General features: G+C 33.2%; 1 protein-coding gene across 1 annotated transcript; it reads left to right on the forward strand.

Moving 5' to 3' along the window:
- Positions 1-362: 362 nt before the first annotated feature.
- LOC131948428 (uncharacterized) lies at positions 363-3,600 on the forward strand. The gene is made up of 5 exons (XM_059310034.1): positions 363-423; positions 1,162-1,279; positions 1,931-1,972; positions 2,492-2,608; positions 3,174-3,600. The coding sequence occupies exons 2-5, from the start codon at positions 1,189-1,191 to the stop codon at positions 3,455-3,457; spliced, it is 534 nt and encodes a 177-aa protein (XP_059166017.1). The 5' UTR covers positions 363-423; positions 1,162-1,188; the 3' UTR covers positions 3,458-3,600.
- Positions 3,601-19,223: the final 15,623 nt, after the last annotated feature.

Below are 19,223 nucleotides of genomic sequence, written 5' to 3' on the forward strand. Positions count from 1 at the left end.
ACTACTGACCTTAAGACCTTAAGATTATTCCGTTTTTTAAAAACTCCTTTTTTTAAATACTCATTTGAACCGAGCCTGAACGATCCATCTTTTTGTTTTTTACAAATCACTGATGGCTAAAATGGTAATCAGATGTTTTTGTTTTAGAAATAACTTATCCAAATTTAATCTGTGCCGTAATTTCACGCCTCGTGCTTGTCGGATTAAAAACATTGACATCACGAACGTTGTTCACACAAGAAAACAATTTGGTTATGCAAACTACAAAGGTAGATCGCGAACCCTGATTTCTTCAATAGGACAACAGGATACATTAGCGTGATTATGTAGGCGACTTCATAGGTTATTCTTGTGACGTCATGTAGGTGGTTTACTTATAAAAGTCGCGCTAAAAATCTCTGCTGTGGAGAAATATTGGAATTCGTAAGTATAATATTTATATCAACAGTTTTATTTATATAAACAGATATATTTAGTTTATTTAATTATTTTTGAGTTATTTGTGAAAATTTCCAGCTAGCCTACATTCGTTTGTCGTTTTTAGACACTCTTTTTTTTTTACGAATTTAAGGATCTGTAGAATTTTAAACATAATAAAATGTTTCACAAATGCATTAAGTAAACCGAAGCTTTACGAATGTATGTAAAGAATATTGGTCATAATTTAATCTGGAACAAAATAATCTTTGCTAGACTTGTAACAGCTTTAAAAAAAACGAAACGGTTAGTTTAAAATAATAATCGCAATTGTCCAGTATGGAAATTGCGCTAAAAAGTTAGTTAGTAAGAAAATATGTTACATTACAAATATAACCCAATTTGAAAATTTGAAAATAAGATCAACATCAATTTAACATACTCAGCCCTGTTTATTAACTGACATTGAGTCGACTTAGCTTAAATCGGTACCTTAGCTCCAGAGAATACTCAGTGCTATTTCGTTTCTTCATTACCTGTCAGCTTAGTCCTGGTTTGTACCTGATATTTAGTCAACTCAGCCCTAATGTGTACCTGACCTCCTCAACACAATGAGGAAATAACTCAAAAAAGTTGCGACTCGAACAAAAGAAACAGATAAACTCTACTTCACCTTCACACTAATACTGCCTTGTCCAAAATTTCACAGATGACACATTTACTAGATTTTTTTTCTCCATTAAGCAAGAGTAAAAAGTTTAGAAACCCAAAATGGAAGGCTTAATCAACGTGCTTTTTTGCGCCACAATCATCTCCATGGCAACCATAAATGGTGCCTTAGCAACACCGCCAGGAAGGGGAGGTAATGTAACATTTTTTTTTAGAAGATAACTTTTTACAAATTAAAGAAAATAAATTTCATAGCTGTTACGAATAGTTAAGTTACCTGAAACAGTAAGTGCGCCGATTTGGAAATCCCCAGATTTTTTTTTTAGCGTGGAAGATGTGTAGTTTACGCTTCTGTCTTCTTCTTCTTCGTGTTTAATGTTAGTGTTGGAGGCGACACCCTCCAACACAATTAAGTATAAGTCTCAACTGTTATGCTCAATTTGAGGCCATTGCCTCCGATTTCAGCCGGCTTTTCTTTTTGGATTTTCTTCCATAAACCTTTGTCCAACCAAGAACAAACTACAAGGCAGCAGTTGTTTGATTTTGTAGTCTCTCCTAGAAGAGTGGCTGTCCAAAATCTAACGAGCCTCATCTGCCCGAGGGTTCGAACTCGAGACTTTTCGGTTTAACAACCATGCGCTTTACCGACCGAGAAAAGGGATTTTGTCTTCTCTTGAAAACTAAAGGTAATGTTTCTAAAGACTAATCGTAGACTTGCTTGAAAAGTGTTTTCAAGTGTATTCCACAAAATGCAACCATGACGCAAGCAGGGTTGGGGGGGGGGGGGGGAAGTACCATATCAGTTTGAATATAAAAATATAAAATGATTTTACCATTTTTGAAGGGAGCAGTCATGAGAGAGACGACTGGGGGAATCGAAACTATGGTAACAATTTCAATTTTTTGAAACTTTCTTATATGTCATCGTGATGTCAAACATTGATAGTATAGTTAAATACATCACTTTTACACAGAGATAACTTATTTTAAAAAAAATAATTTCAGCTTTTTTTTGCCTGTTTTAAATTCTAAACGCGTTCAAATCAAACCTAACCATCCGCATGCCAATCCTAACTAGCTTTATGATTTAGGAGTTGTTTTGTTTTCATTACGCACATGTATATATGAGAATAAAGATAGGCATGCTATTTCTGCCAAGACTCGTAAGTCCGACAACTAACCTTAACCTTTGACCCCAGGTTACCCACCCCCCCCCAGCAACTAACCTTACCTTTGACCACAGCAGGTTACTCACCAACCCCCCCCCCTCTCCCAACAACTAACCCTAGCTTTTGACCCCAGATTACCCCCCACCCCACCAGCAACTAACCTTAACACTGTTGACCATAGGTTACTCACCAACCCCCCCCCCCCCGCCACAACTAACCTTAACTTTAAACCCCAGGTTACCCCGGCAACGTCCTGAGTTACCTCCAGTCCCTGGACCAGAGGTTGAGACGTGTGGAGAGGGACGGCTGTCTCTCGGGGTATTTTTACCAGACTGTCTGCAGCGACAACAATGGTGAGCGCTGATTGGTTGATTTTGTTTGCTGAGTGCTGTTGATTGGTTGATTCTGTTTTGTGGGTGCTGCTGATTGGTTGGTTCTTTTTGTTGGTTTTTGTTAATTGGTTCGTTTTGTTTGCTGGATGCTGCTGATTGGTTGGTTTTGTTTTGTAAGTGTTGCTGATTGGTTGATTGTGTTTGGTCTGTTTGCTGCTGATTGGATTGGTTGGTTTTATTTTGTGGGTGCTGCTGATTGGTTGGTTTTGTTTGGTGGTCTGTGTCAGTTATCTTTATCTTATTGTGGATGTTGTTCTTAGCTGAATTTGTTCTTGACATTTGAATGATTGTGTATGTGCGTGTGTGTGTGTGTGTGTTTGTATGTATATATATATATATATATATATATATATATATATATATATATATATATATATATATATATATATATATATATATATATATATATATACATATATATCAGCATCTAAATCCTATTAACAAAATGTTTTGTTTAGAACTAAATATTATCAATAAACTATTACGTTGAACGACGACTGAATATAAACTTTGACCCCACCACCAGGTACCGCCGTGGGCGTGACCGAATGCACCGAGTCCCAGTTGACGTACTACAATGTCACGGTCATCAACCGGCCCGTCCAGTTCACCTCCCCCTTCCTCGCCCCTCCCACCGTGGTTGCAGGGTTGACTGGGTTGTTCTTCTATGCTGGAGGTGACTTGCAAGTCCAGCCTACCGGCGTCAGTACATCCGGTTTCAACGTTCGAATAACGCTGAAGGGAATACTGCCGTTTGACCTGAAGATTTTTTGGATGGCATGCACTAAAGCAACGGCTCCCTTTGGTTAAACATACCATGATGGTGGTGGGGAGGGATTGATCGGCTATTCACAGACTCGATTTTTTAAAAATACAGGTGGGATTGTTGATAATTAAAACGTGTTTAAAACTGTCAAGAAGATAGCTTAACGGCAGTGTTTCTTCCAGACTATTTTCTCCGGGGTGGGGAGAAATTTTCGGGGGGGGGGGGGGGGCGGTAGGCTTTCTTTGGGGGGGGGGGGGCACTGTTAAAAGTATATATTTTCTATATAGATTTCATTTCGTTCGGGGGTGGGGGCGGTAGACTTTCTTGAAGGGGGGGGGGGTGGACTCAGCGCCCCCCCCCCCCCCGAAGAGATGCCTGGAAGAAACTCTGCTCAATGGTTGCTTGCTGCCCCATTTTGACAAGTCTGTCATTTCCTGTCGATTCTATCCCATTAAATCAAAACTGCCCATTCTATCAGTTATATCCTGTTGTATCAAATATGTCACACTGTTCTATCCCATTTTATGAAGTATATACAAATGTATCGTCGCTGATCGATTTCATATATTATGTCCCATCACGTGGATGATGTTTGATAGTAATCTGAGCATGCGCACGTAACGTCAAACTTTCGCTTAAGTTAACAAATACTAAAAGATGTAAACTTAGTTTGCCGGCTATGACATAAGAACAACGTCATGTAAAAATTGCCAAACATCAAGGTATATTTATCATTAAACAGTTTTATAATTTTGTAATAAAAAAGCTATACAAATATTGAATATCGTTTTGTGTATTGGGTTTCCAGCTGTCTGTTTGTCAATGATAGACTTGTCGTATTAGAACTACATGATTTGTCTCCCGGTTTGTCACTGTATAGCTTAGACCAGGGGTCTCCAAACTACGGCCCACGGGCCGTATGCGGCCCGCGAAGTCCTCTCATCCGGCCCGCGGAGATCTTTTTGTCCAAGGAAAAATTGTTTGTTGGTGATGATGAGGCACTTTGCGCAGAAAAAGCAAAGACATGCATGGAAGGAACTGGCCCCCCAACTGAAATGTGATAGTTATTGCGGCCCTCGGACTGAAAAGTTTGGAGACCCCAGGCTTAGAGCAAGCTAGTTATGGTCCAAAGGAAAGCAACAAAAATTATGAGAACGAGCCGGCCCGCGGCATAACATACGCCGCTATTTAGTTGTTTCTAATTTTCAATAATTCATAATTTGTGAATTCGGCAGTACCAACGCTGACACTGAAAATATTTCTTTAAAACACTATAAGTAGCTCGTTAAGGACCATAACCCCCCCCCCCCTTCCTTCCCCCCCCTCCCCCCCCCCCCTACGTTTAAAATAGTTGGCTCTGCTTGTAAACATTTAGAGTGAACACAGCTCACTAATTTACCATGTAGGGGTGGGGAGGTAGGGAGAGCGTTTGCAGCTTGTTTTCTAACGGCTCGAAGAGGAGAATTATATATATAGATATTTCCAACATGGACGCCTTTATGGATATTTACCATTATCATTTTAATACTAAATGAACTGTATGTAAAATTTTTAAAAGTCTAGATTTGGTACTGTCTAGGTCTGGTACTGTCTATTTCTAGGTCTAGAATGGTTTAGGTCTAGGTCTGGCACTGTCTAGGTCTGGTACTGATATTTACCATTATCATTTTAATACTAAATGAACTGTATGTAAAATTTTAAAAAGTCTTCATTCTACAAATTGAAATTGACTGACTTAATGATGTTTGTTTTCATTGGAATTAAGACCTTGGACAGATTTCTTGTATTCCAAGAGCAAAAAATATTCATCTATTGGCCATTTCAAATACAAAGAGAAAATATGTTGAATACACATACTTATACATAAATTATGATTAAAGTTAGAATTTTTTTTTTTAAATGTTGTTATTGTCAGTTAAGTATAGTATTTTTTCTTCTCTAGAGATCGTTGTTATTTTTTAACATTGCATAGAAAGAAAAATTTAGACCTGGGAAATGTCAGCATGGGAAGCAACCAGGATTTATCTGATGTGTCGGTTTTTTTTCGAATTATCTGCCATTGACTATAAAGATCGTTTTGAACCGCTGACTGATGTAGTACCCTTGACACCCCCCCCCCCCCCCCTAAACAGATCACCCAATCACAAATTATACCAAATGCTAAGACAGCCGCTCGGGAACTCTGGGCGGCAAAAAACGTATTTTGATAAGAAAAACGTGCTCTACCGAAGCTATGCAATGTTTCTTCGTGATATTTTTCCCTCCGGTGGTGTGTGTGTGTGGGGTGGGTGGGGGAGATTTGAAATTTCTGGGAGGGGAATGATATTTGAATATGATAACATAAATAATGCTAACACACGAATGGAGAGGACAAAACACAGCCGAAAAAAAAATCGAGCACCGTCGATTAAAAGGTATATGTGAAAACCTAAAAATGTTTGCATGAACGTTTGTTCTGTATGAAATGTAGTACTTAAAAAAACCGCAGGCATTCAATGAATACGCATTGTTGAATTTTCTGCAATATTTACAAGTGGTCATGACTTAGTTACTTTTAACTTTTTTTTCCAGCATCAGCATTAAAAGGTAGAAATTGTTTGAACGAATTCAGAATGTATGTAGAGGGCTATTGTGATTTGATCAGTGTCTTAATATTATTAATTTTTTTAAAAAAAGTACATGGTTGAATATAAATAAATTATATCTACATTTACTTACAACCTGAAATGTTGTGTTAGTGAGCTAAAATGGAAATTCAATAAACGTGTATGTTACTGTAGTTACTGGATGAATAAAATAAATAACATACTTTAAATAAAATTGACTGTTAGAATTTATCATTGACCTATATCATTTGATGTATAACAGCGTGAAGAAGGGTATTGTATGAGATATGGTTTACAAAACCAGAAGTTAGCACGATATAGCTTAAAGAATGTAAACACTATTGGTAACGCTGAGTATAGTTGAGCAAAAATGTGAACTCAATTCTGCGATATATTTGTTTTAGCGACACACGATTAAATGCTTTATCAGGTGAGAAGAATTAGTAAACATAACACGTCATGTTTGTGTGCTTTTGTTGTATTAATTCATGTTTGTGTGCTTTTGTTGTATTAAAGCAACACGTTATTGTTATGCTTTTAAATATTGCTTGGTTGGTTTCGATTTTATTGAAATTAGTTTGTACTGTATGATATTAAAAGACACATAAAAACTATTTTTTTTCTTTTAGCAATGAAACACAATTTAAAACCGATTTGAGTATACAAGAATTGGTGAAGTTTAACATTTCAATTCATTGATATTATGTAAACTTATTTTGTAGGAGAAGTTATCATATGTATGTTATGTATTGTAATGCATATTTACTTCTACAGTTAGTTTTAACTTTAAAAGTTGGTAAGGTTTTGCAGTTTAGGTTTATCACTATCTTGTAGTGTCTTTATGTAGTAATTGTAATGAGAATGTAGGTTAAATATTAGACTAAGATTTGAAAGTTGGTGCGGCTGTTTGATTTGTTTTAGCATTGCTTTATTTATTGGTTTTTTTAATAACGTAGTTTACTTTTAGAATTAAGCTGATACATTGAATCGTATTCAAAATTCTAAAATAATAAAATAAAATTCTTATCAAAGCAAAGAGAAAAACTGTAATCTTATTTCAACGTAACAGTGTCGAAGTAGGCGAGGTGAGAAATAAATGTTTACCACAGCTGTATTCTATCTTTAATTCCGTTAAACCTACTTTAAAAATCTACCATCAGTATGTTAGTTAGCGAGTATTTAGTTTTACATATATGTAAACAATGTTTGGCATTAAACTTAACGCCCATTCAAGAGTTTGTTCTGTAGCCTGGTATATTCAGAAGTTTGTTGATAAAAAAAGTATTGATATAAGGCAGATGAAGTAGAGTTCATCTACTTCAGGGACCTCGGCATATTAAGAGATAGCGTGGTCATCACTATGCCCAGCTGCATGTATATACCTAACTTAGATTAGGTACCCATTAGAGTTGGGTGGACTCAGAGACGTTCCACTAATTTGAACCCGAGACACGAGATTCTCGGTTAGCTATTCTAGCTCTCTACCGCTAAACCACGCCGTCCCTTGGGCATATATTGAAATTCATTATACGTGTATGTTTCTGTGGGTACTGGAAGAAATGTAGGTAGATTAAAATGAAAAAATAAAAAAAAATAAAAATAATGAAAAAATATTATAAGAACTTTTGAGGTAATTTGTATGTATGCCGGTTAATATTTGACAAGTTACAGTTATTTCTAGTTGTTTTTGTTTAATAATATACAGGAATGAGTATGGAATTTTCGGCTCTTTGCTAATTAGGTAATCAACAAACACGGGACGATATGTTATCGGGTACTAGATCTGGCACAAATAAAGTAAAATATAAAGTAAAATATAATATTGTAGTTTAAAATATATTTTACAAATTGTATTCTGGTCAAGAGGGTGATAGCATATGAGTGCTTATTGGAATTATAATTAATTCATAATTAATAATTATAATTATAGCTAATGGTGATGAGAATTACGGAGGAAGAATGGGGAAATATCATTACAGATTAAAGTATAATTAGTACGCAATAAATATTTAAGTACATTTTTAAATTCATTTAGAATAAATTTAATGACATTTTTCGTCAACTATCAAGTCTCATAAATGTGTCGAATTACTTTCGATGAAAAAAAACAAAACAAGGGTAGCAAAAAATAATCTCAGACTTAATTTTTATCAGACTGTCTGTGCTTTGGAGGAGTATTTCTTATATCAGAAAACTGATGTGAACGTATTCATATCCTAAATACATGCGTCATGTCTTGGATGTAATGTAACATTTGTCTTGATAGGAATGTTACTATGGATTTTTAAATTACTGGTGGTTTTGATGATATTCATTATTTTCTTTAGAAGTATTCATGAGAAGTTCGTGTAGGATAAACCTTTTTATACAATGGGTCCACAGAAATGATCAATGCTACACAGACGCATACATTTTGTGCACTATAAAAGTAAGGTGCCCCTTAAAAAACCTGACGGTCTTTTGGTCAAGTGAATTAGAGTTCACCTGTTTCTGTGACCTCTGCATAAGAAGGGATAGTGTGGTCAGCTATGATTAGCCGCCTTTAATTTCCTTAAACTTTAGTTAAGTACCAAGAAGAGCTGAATGATAACTTTGAAACGTGTTCAGTAACTTCTTTTAGGAGTAGAGACAAACAAATCCCACTATATTGAATATACGGGTATTTTCTTTGTGTGTCAGTGTGTGCTTGGAGATGTGTAAGCGTTTGCCGGCGTTAGAACTAAAATTCAAGATCAAGAATCAGTCTAATCATGTAATAAATAACCACCATTATTATGTTATAAAATATTAATTTAAACTAATTAGAACGTGATTGTCATTAAGACCATTATAAATAAACCGGGAGTGATCTCCCCTAAACTTTCTCGAATATTCTTATATAAAACAACAGGGGATGGGAACTCGGGCTATAGACATGATTTTTAATCCATTTTAAATACTTAAAGTTTTAAAAATAGAATAAAATATCGTAGACAAAAGAATTGCACACCAAGTGAACGCCAAATAAAAAACTGCATAATAGTGCGCAATATTGTTAGTACTTTAAAAATTTACATTAGTTTTTTGAGAAATCGGAAGTAGCGTAAATTACTACTTCCGGTCAACGGAAATTACTCAAAATTTAACAGAAGGTAGAATATTAGATCTTTTACTCACATGTGAAATTTCATTTATCTATCTGAAATAGTACTCAAGTTATAGGCTTTTGAAAAATTCAAATTAGAAAAAGTGCCACTTCCGGTTATCGGAAATCGCTCAAAAGTTGATACGGATCTACGATTTTGATAAAATACTTATATGTTAAATTACATCAACCTAGCTGTAACGGTACTCAAGTAATCGTGTTTACACGCACACAGACACACAGACAGACACACAGACATACGGACAGGATTGCAAAGCCCAGTTTTTCAGAATGGATTACGCATAAAACCTTTTAATTTTGATAAATCTGGATTGATAATTTTTGCCCGATTAAAATAAGTCCTCTATACTTCGGATGTGATGAAGGACTGAGGTGTAATACGGTGAAAATTGTTAAAATTTCAAGAGATTTTTGTGCACGATTACAATACTTTCTCTATACTTCGTATATACGAGAAAGTAAAAAGTAGGAATGCGTTTCCCACTATAAAAGTATGATAAATACCGTGTTGTAATATTTTGTCACGTTTGAATTAGAATTAAACGATAGTAAATTAATAATAAGAAAATTACTTCGAAAAACTAACACATTTGACGACTATTGGAATGCATATTTTGCTATGTTTATATACACTTTAACAGAGACGTAAAGGAAAACTACAGAGCAGCATGTAAAAAAAAAAGAAAGCTCTAAAAAAGAAAACATCATTTTTTGTAAGATTAGTCAAATAACGTGTATTTAAGGGGTGTTTGATTAAAGATAATTAGGAAGAACGTTGACACGATTATGTCGTGTTTTAAATAATTATATGTTCCATACACAAAAATTGGGTGTTTTAATGTCACAATAATGTGAATACTCATATTTTGTTTGCTTGTATGCCAAAACATGTAATACTAACAATACTAATTTATCAACAGAGGTTGAGTAACATTTTAGGGAGTGACAGTATTATTAATTCTAGGCAAATTAGGGAACCAACCAACAATCTACGATACACTCTCAGGTATTACATCTGACAAAAAGTATAAAAAAAAGACTAATTCAGATAAGTCTCTTATAGTATGCCTTTTGTAAACATATTGAAATATTGATAGCTCATCAGACGTATAGGCAGAAATCGAAGAACATTGGTTGATTCATAAGAAAGGTACAATAATTTAAAATACATATCGTTACGAATTCTTAATTAGCACGTATTGGCTAAATTTATAATTTTAAACTTCATTTTATCAAATGATGTTTTTTCCGTCGATATCTTTTTCATCAACATACAAGAGGTTGAATAAAAAAAATTCTTGTAAGAATTGTGTGACTTCATCACTAGGTTGTAACTCATCTTATTACAAGGTACGGTGTTTAGTTAAAGCTAAGCCCTTTGTCACACCAAAACCGCCGCGAGGGTGAAGTAAATAAAAAAAAAAAAACAACTAAAAAAATTGAAGTGCACTTACAGTTTGTATCGGGTAAACAGTTTAAAAATATATCGCTTACTTTTTTTTAGTTCAGATTTTTTTTTTAAGTTTCATAAAAATATATATTGCTCCAACATATTGAGTAATAAGGCAATGCTTTATATATAATATTTAATTTAAAATATTACTAAAAACACAAACACTGTTGTTACATTTAACTGAGAGAATGAAAAAAAAACAGTTGCAAATATATTTCGAAAATAATCATATAGTGTATGTGTAATTTGTTATAATCATTATATTTTCGTTTTAAAATTATAAGATAATTATATATGTGTTAATCAGACGTTTGTAAATGAACTTGTGTCTTTGAATATGGCATTGTGTATACCAATCCGTATTATAATTGATATGATATATTCACACGATCATTAGACATAATTTTAATGTAACTTAACATTATTTCTTTTTCCTGTAAAATAATAGACAAAACATTACAGCGTTTTTTACTTTCTTACTAACTAATGACGTTTATGCTGTTGGGTTTTTTTAACGAACTGCTTGGCAAAAAAAAAACAAAAAAAACCCACACATTTTTCATCTAAAGAAAGGAAATGTATGAAGAATAAAGCAACATGATTCCGTTACCGGGAATTTAAAACAAAATCAGTTGCCGATATTCGTTATAAACAAAGCGGGTATAACGTTTGTGAGTACATGCAACAGTTGAGACAATACCTTAAATTAATTGTGGACTGATACACTTCACTTGGACAGGCTCACGTGACACTTTGATGGGTGATATGAAACAAAAAACGGAGAAGGATTACAGTTACATTAATTAAAAGAAGAAAAAAGGAAACAACTAAATACTAGGCTCCCTTTGAAAACAAAAACGATTACATCATCTGCAACTAATGGGTGTGTTGTGCAATGCTGTCCGAAGTGGAAACAGGGTCTTCTAGTAATGTATACTATGTAGAACATGTTGTGCTTGAGATTATTGTAAAAACAGAAAAAAGTTTATCAGTTTGACAAAATTTGTCGATATAAACGAAGGTTTAAGACGGTGTGGAAAATATTTATCACCTGGGATTAGAAATACATAATATTATATAATTTAAAAAAATTAAATTACAAAGTGAATATGTCTGGCTAATAGTATAAAAACTTAGAACTGTGTTTGACTACAATTTAACATAGACGGGTCTCAGGTAAAGATTTAGTAGAACCAAACGGAAAGTAGAACCCAAGAGTAGCGAGTTAAAAAAAAACAACATTACATCCAATCCGTATTTAAATTTATGTGTAAATTAATGTGTGTTATTTATAGCTATTTGATATAAAATAATTACAAAGAAATCGATACGAATCAACAATGTTTAATTATGATAATTAGATAGGGTATCTTAATGTTAAATTAGCGTTAGAAACCAAGATGTTACAACGCACTACTACGAATGCTTTTTGCTGATAATAATTATGTTGTTAGAAGAGGCTGAGTAATAATACATGCATCACTAAACCCCTTAACGTAACTCATTATAAACACGATTGAGTGTGTAGCAAATGTTAAGCCCCCTATAGCAGCCAGAAAGGAAAAGGAGGTAAATAAAAGGACGTAAAATCATCGATTGTAAAGAATTATTTTATTGAAATTAAAATAAAAGATAAATCCGAGGAACATAAACGTAGAAAAGAATCGTTATGTAGTTATTTAGCGCCTGTGCATGCCATGTAGGACCTAATTACCTAATTACAAAGAAAAGCCTAGTTTCTTAAAAAAAGGATTTAAAAGGAATTTATTTCAAGAATTGCCAAAGAAAAATCTCCAGCAGCTGTCGAGTCTTCACAATCACCAGCAGGCGGTAAAGTCTGCAAGTGATGTCATTTTTTTTTTTTTTATCTAAAGCCGATTTTATAACAATGTGATCAGCGAATCGCACCAAGTATAAACATTACAACGTCTGTAAATTATTATCTAGCACTAACAAGTAATTAGCTGATAATCTTCATATTTAGAATTCAACCGATCACTCAATGAAGGTTCGCAAGGTACGAATTCAGTAAAATATTTGTGTTAGGTGAAAGATCTAGTATTTGGACGGCCATTTTCTGATTTTTGTTGTATTTATTACATTCTATTTTTTTCAAATTACATATATGTAGCGACAATGCGCTACCTTCATTTCAATCGTCTAGGGTTGGGGGAAGGGGGGTGGGGCTATTCAGAGCCCTTTCCTCTTTTCACCCCGAATATGTAATACATATATTGTTTTTTGTATAGAGTAACTCCATTTTGCGTGGTTCAACATTTGTCTGATTGTTAAACTAGTAGGGGCTACAAGAACGTGCCTAAGGACTGACAGCTGTTCATGTTTGTTCTTTCTAGTCCTTCTAAAAATGTTTAACCCATTTCAATAGTTTTTTTTCTCCAAAGACTTGACATTATACTAGACAAATATAGAACTTTAATAAATTAAGGTGAAGTGGTTTAAGCAATAGTTTGTAAGTATCTGAAGTTAGTTATATAGAAATGTATATTGTGAGTATGTTTGATGCAGTTTGTAGTAATGGTAAAAAAAAAATCAGTGATAATGTAGGTAGCTGTAAGCTACTAACATATCCGATGTTGATAAAAAAAACTGTGCATGTGAAATGAGAGCAGATGTTAATTAGATGCTGTCTGTGATATGACGTTGATATTTATATAGTCACATTTAATCTGTTTTTTGTATTTTTAAGTTACTTAAAAATAGGAAATGATACTATACTGCAATGGTTACAATTTAAGATAAGATAATTGAGACACTCGGGTGTGTTTGCCTCAACGATTCTTTGAATATGTGCGATACTATATGGTAACATTTTAAATGATATTGTTGCATTTATTTGTTTATTTAAGAGATCAAGTATAAAATAAAATTAAAAAAAAAAACGATAGTGTACGCAATCAGTAACGAACTAAATGCATGGGTTTTATATGTGTAGGTTTTATAGAGCATTTAAATTAAACAATAGCTTGAAAGATGTTTAACATCTTTACATAATAATATAATATGAGTAATAACGCTCATTCCTTTACTGGAAAAAAAACATAATTTAAAAAAAATAAAAATTAACGATAAAACCTACATTCTCATTTAGTTTATAGTTATAAAACGAGTACGTGTAACTGTTAATAATGTATCGATAACATGAGCTTTCTCACGTGACCCGTTGCTGGGGGATAATGTTGAAAAACAACACGAAGAGCAGTGGAATCAAAATGAATCAACAAAAGCCTCATATCTTATATCTTATAAGCCAATATAAATAAATAGATAAATACATGAGGAACAACATTGAAATCTATTACTGATATTTTATAATAAACAAGGATTCAATGCACGATGTTTGGGACAGATAAAAGAACATACAAAAAGTTTGTGATTTAATTACAATAACGTAATTCGTTTCGTTGTATTGTTGGGTTTGTTGCAAAAGTTACCCCCCCCCCTTCCACATTCGTAACAGCGAAAAAACGAAAAGGAAGCAAAGCAAAGAACAGCACAGAATAAATAGTTTTACGTTGGAAATGTATTGATGCGTATGTTAATGAATATACATGTTCCTATAAGTTACTTTTTAAAAATATTTTTAATTATATTTTACAACATCGAGAATTCTAGTGTACACGGGACTTTGATCAAAACGGAATACGTTAATCAGTATTGCAACGGCACCCCGTCAAAAGAGCGCACGACAAAAGAGCGCCGACAGAAATATATTCAATTTAATAGAAGATTATTGATATGTTTACGATGTGTTACATACTATACGATCTGTTCAATTTTCATTACTGAGCTTCCAACCTTTTATTTTTAGTCATACCTGAGTATACAGCTTTAGTAAGGTTACACCAAACTCCATCTATTTTTAAAATGCTATGTGTGACGTAGATGTCTATACAAAAGTGTGTAGGCAAGGATGGAGTGTGTGTGAGAGTGGCCTCTCATTGGAAGTGGTGTGTGAGCGTGAAAACAAGTGTGTGAACGAGAGAGTGTGTAAGCAGTGTGGGTAGCGTCAACACAGTGTATCTAGTCGTCAGTTTTTTCTTCGTGTCAATGTTTCTATCGTAGTTGGTGAACATTATACTTCAATGTTACTAATTCACTTTGTGAATTGTGATCTTCATTATTGTTACACCTGGCCCAAACGAGCCAAAAATAATTAGAAAGCCGAGTGTAACACTATGTTATATAGTTTAGTAATAAAATGTATGCAAATTAAAATGTTTTAGTTTTTCTTTCTAAGTGTAAAAAGAAAAATAACACGAAAAAAGCAATCATCAAATTGTCAAAAAATTTCTAAAGAATTAATGTTGTTTGCAGTTTTCGTGTACATACACTCAAGTAATTTGTTTAGGATTGTTTGCTAATCAGGTAACCACGAATGAAGGAGTGATGTGTTATCAGATATAATCAATGGCACATAGCAAAGAAAAAGACAAATTTGAGCAGTTGTCAAATATCACCACTAGCACCAAAGTAATATCGGGAGAGTACACGATTTCATTAAGAGTAAACTTAACTTAATGCACGCTTAGCATTTCATTAATTACATTTACAATTGAAAGCGTATTAACATTAAACGAATTGTGTAACACAGATAATAATTTCGTCAACAATCAAATTGACATAAAGTGTCTGGTTACTTGAGATAAAAAAAAACAGGAATCTAAAAACTGTTATAATGTACAATTAAAAAAAGAAAAAAACCACACGGTAATTCTTGCTCATCTAGGTGATGTATGAAGAGTAAGCCATGCGATTCCTCCAACAGAAGCTTTTTTTTAAAAAAAGGCAGTTACCGATATTCGTTACTAAGTGTGGGTAAAGCTAGTGAGCACATGTTACTGTGGACAAAACACATTAAAATTAATTGTGCACTGTTACACTTCACCTGCACAGGCTCACGTGACACTTTGATGGGTGAAACACAAAAACGGGGAAGGGATTACAATTACAATAATTTAAAAAAACAACAACTAAATACTAGGCTACAGTAGAAAAAAAAATATAAACCTTTGAAATATAATAAAAAAATTAATACGTCTAAGTAGGCCTAGTTATCAAAGAAATTGTGTGTTAAATATAGGTAAAAAATATTAGACACTGGTGTTTTATATTGTTGCAATAGTATTAGTAATAAGATAAATAAAGGGAAACAGCGGTAGAAAATTGTGTTATGTTCTGTTAATGAAGGTGTTAACACCCGATGTTGGATACAAATTAATGGAAGCATTTGTTGATGTGATTGCCCGGAAGTCTATGAAACATTTGTAAAAAAAAAAATTAAACACGAAATTAAATAACCCGGGCTTGATCTCCCAGAAACTTTCTCGAAATTCGTATATACCACTTCGGGATGGTAACTCGATATAAAGATACGATTTTTAATTAATGTTTCCATACTTAAACTTCAAAAAAAAAAAGAATAGAAACTCTGACAAAAAAAAACGTTTTTAGTGAACGGCAAACAAAATGTGTATAATAGTGTGGATTAGTATTAGTACTTTATACATTAATATGAGTTTTTTTTTTTTTTTTAGTTGAGAAATTGGAAATAGCGTAAATTACAACTTCCGATCAACGGAAACTACTGAAAATTTGACAGAAGACCAAAAATTAGATATTTTTTGTATAAGTGAAATTTAAATATGTAAACACCAAAAAATAGTTTGTTTTTGTGGATTTGGCTATTTATGAGAGAGTTCGATTTTTCGTGACATATTCGATCGTTATAAAAATATACACTGTAACACTATTTTTTTTTTACAATTATGCCTTATGCATATTTTAATATCGTGTTTGTATTAAACTACATAATTTGTCGAAGTTCATTGAAGCTTAAGCAATCGAACACTGACGGAAGCTAAATATTAAAAGGCCGCGTATTAGAGATAGACTGTCATACAACAGCTGACAAGCAATACATATAATAAATCGTGGTCTGATTGTTGAAACATTTTTTTCTTAAAAACATACTTTTTCTCAAACTAGAATTGTATCGTTATATTTATTTTATTATGCAAAATTATTCTTAATCGAATAGTATAAGCTCGCGCATTTGCAATAGCTTTATTGTATATGTAAGATCTTTGGTTTATTTACGGATACTGACGTCGACTTTCATTTAGATTCGGTGTATTCCATTGTAGGTGTTATTCGCAAGCTATACAATAAAATCAACACACCAAACATATGGTTGATGTGCTGTCATTTTACTTTCTGAGTCCACTCATTAGGTCAACAACCCTACCCTGCATAATCCTAGCTGTATTTTTCAATTAGTCAAGCTGGACAACATATAAACCTGAATTTGTCCAAACAATGAACCAATGTTGGTTTACTGAAATGTTCATGTCGAGAAAAGGTAGAACTCAAAAACAGTGTAATGGATGACCTATAAGAAAGATAGGTGACTTTCGGATATTTGTCACATTCGGACATATGTCCATTCGGATATTATTTTTAATAAAAGTTTAAAAAAATGGTAACTGGAATGTTTTTCATTTAAGTATGTTTAGGATAGTGAAAATGGACGGACTTTTATTTACAAGGGAGTATAATGAAGAGTAGCAAATTTTAATTTGCAATCTCAACTGGAAAAAAAAAATTGGCCGATAAAAAGTAATACAATTAAAGACAATTAAACGGTAGAAATAGAACACTGTGAAATGTAGCTAAATCCTTTTTTTTTAAGTAGGCCTATTTCAAATTGAAAAAAAAATTAAAAATCCAAAAAACAAAGGAGATTATTGAAATGTTGTTAGAATAATATCTGCATTGTGTGTTGTATTTAACATACAATTTCGAAACAAAAATAGATGATTAAAAGAACAACATAAAACAACATTGGAATAATAATTACAATATTTAGAATGCATAAGCCAAAAATAGTTTTAACAAATCCACTTTACTAGCGTTAGAGGAATGACTTAGACTTTGTCAATAATATTTTATTGAAAGTATTATTTAGCTGTTTAAGGCCAAGATTAGATTTTAAATTAACAATTAATGCATCAGATATGGGAATCCCCAGGGAAAAGGCAGGGTGGGCCGGCCAAGGAAAACATGGAGAAGAACGGTTGAAAAGAGGTGAAAACAGCTGGGCTCACTTGGGCACAGATTAAGGGAGCAGCCCAAAACCGAGTACGCTGGAAATGTGTAGTTGCAGCCCTTTGCTCCCCAGGGGCCAAAAAGGAATGATGATGATGATGATGATGCATCAGACATGTGATGAGATGGTAAGGTCGGTTTGCATATAAAAAAAAACACCGAAAACACTAAAAGCAATCTTTTCAAAAAAGATCCTAGGTAATTCATGTATGAAAAAGGATATTTGATTTTAAAATAATTAGACAGAAATCGACACGAATCAACCATGTTTAATATAATTATAACGTTTAATTATGAGCATTAAATCGGGTATTTTAATTTTAAAATATCGTGAGCACTTATATTTTGATTGTTTTATGCCTAAAACATAAAAAATAAAAATCAATCAATTTGTTACAATACACTGCGATTGAATTTTGCTGATAATAATTATGTTGTCAGAAGAGGATAAGTAATAATAAATGTATCACTAAACCTTTTAACGTATCTCATTATAAACACGTTTGAGTGTGTGGCAAATGTTAAGCCCCCTATAGCAGCCTGAAAGGAAGAGGAGGTAAATAAAAGGACGTAAAATTATCGATTGTAAAGAATTATTTTATCGAAAGGAAAATAAAAGATAAATCCTAGGAACAAAAACGAAGAAAAGAATCGTTATGTTGTTATTTAGAGCCTGTGCATGCCATGTATGAACGACATATAAAGCTAAATTTGTCCCAATGTTGATTGACTGCAATGTTGACTGCAAAGCTTTATATAAAAAAAACAGTATTTGGAAAAGAGAAAAAAAGACGTTTGTCCAAACACAATAAGTTTGTGTTTGTAGCCTTGTGCGTTTAGAGGATTTGTCATTTGGAAATATTGAGGCATGCCAAATGATGTGTGTTTTTAAGAAGTTTTAGACTCATCATAATTAAAATCTAATAAATCCACATATGCACACCCCAACATAACCATTAAATATTTTAGAGCTGGAAACGTAAGACTAACATATAGACATTTTTAAAAGTATATGCACATGTTTATTAATAAGTTAAAAGTAGATATCCGGTTGAGATGTACGATTAAATGAACAGTTCACACTATCTCTGACCATGCAGCTGGTTAACAGTTCTTTTCGATTCTTCAAGCTGTTTTGGATAACTCATAAACCTGAATTTGTCCCAATGTTGGTTGACTATAATGTTCATGTCAAGATAATGCAGAACTCAATAACACAGTGTGATGGATATCATTTAAGAAAGGTTGGTGACTTTCCGGTATTTGTTACATTCGGACATGTGTCCAATCGAAAAAAAAAAACATTGGAAAAAAAATAAACGCATTCGCGCAATTGTCCATTCCGGGCAAGTTTCCTTTGTTTATGCTGTCTCAATGGAATTTCGAATTATTATTTGTCTGCAGTTGTGACATGTTTGTAAACAGGTTTTAGTATTTAGAACAAGTATTTAAATATTTACATATGTGAGAGTTTGAAACGT

This window comes from Physella acuta, unplaced genomic scaffold (genome assembly GCF_028476545.2).
Source record: "Physella acuta isolate Inbredline_101_S28 unplaced genomic scaffold, ASM2847654v3 ptg000645l, whole genome shotgun sequence".
Classification (NCBI taxonomy): Eukaryota; Metazoa; Mollusca; class Gastropoda; family Physidae; genus Physella; species Physella acuta.

Bases quoted from the DNA above. Each gene is read 5' to 3' on its own strand.
- LOC131948428 (XM_059310034.1), top strand. From the start codon at position 1,189: ATGGAAGGCTTAATCAACGTGCTTTTTTGCGCCACAATCATCTCCATG. The intron at 1,280-1,930 runs GTAATGTAACAT...CCATTTTTGAAG, and splicing joins AACACCGCCAGGAAGGGGAG to GGAGCAGTCATGAGAGAGAC. The intron at 2,609-3,173 runs GTGAGCGCTGAT...CCCCACCACCAG, and splicing joins TGTCTGCAGCGACAACAATG to GTACCGCCGTGGGCGTGACC.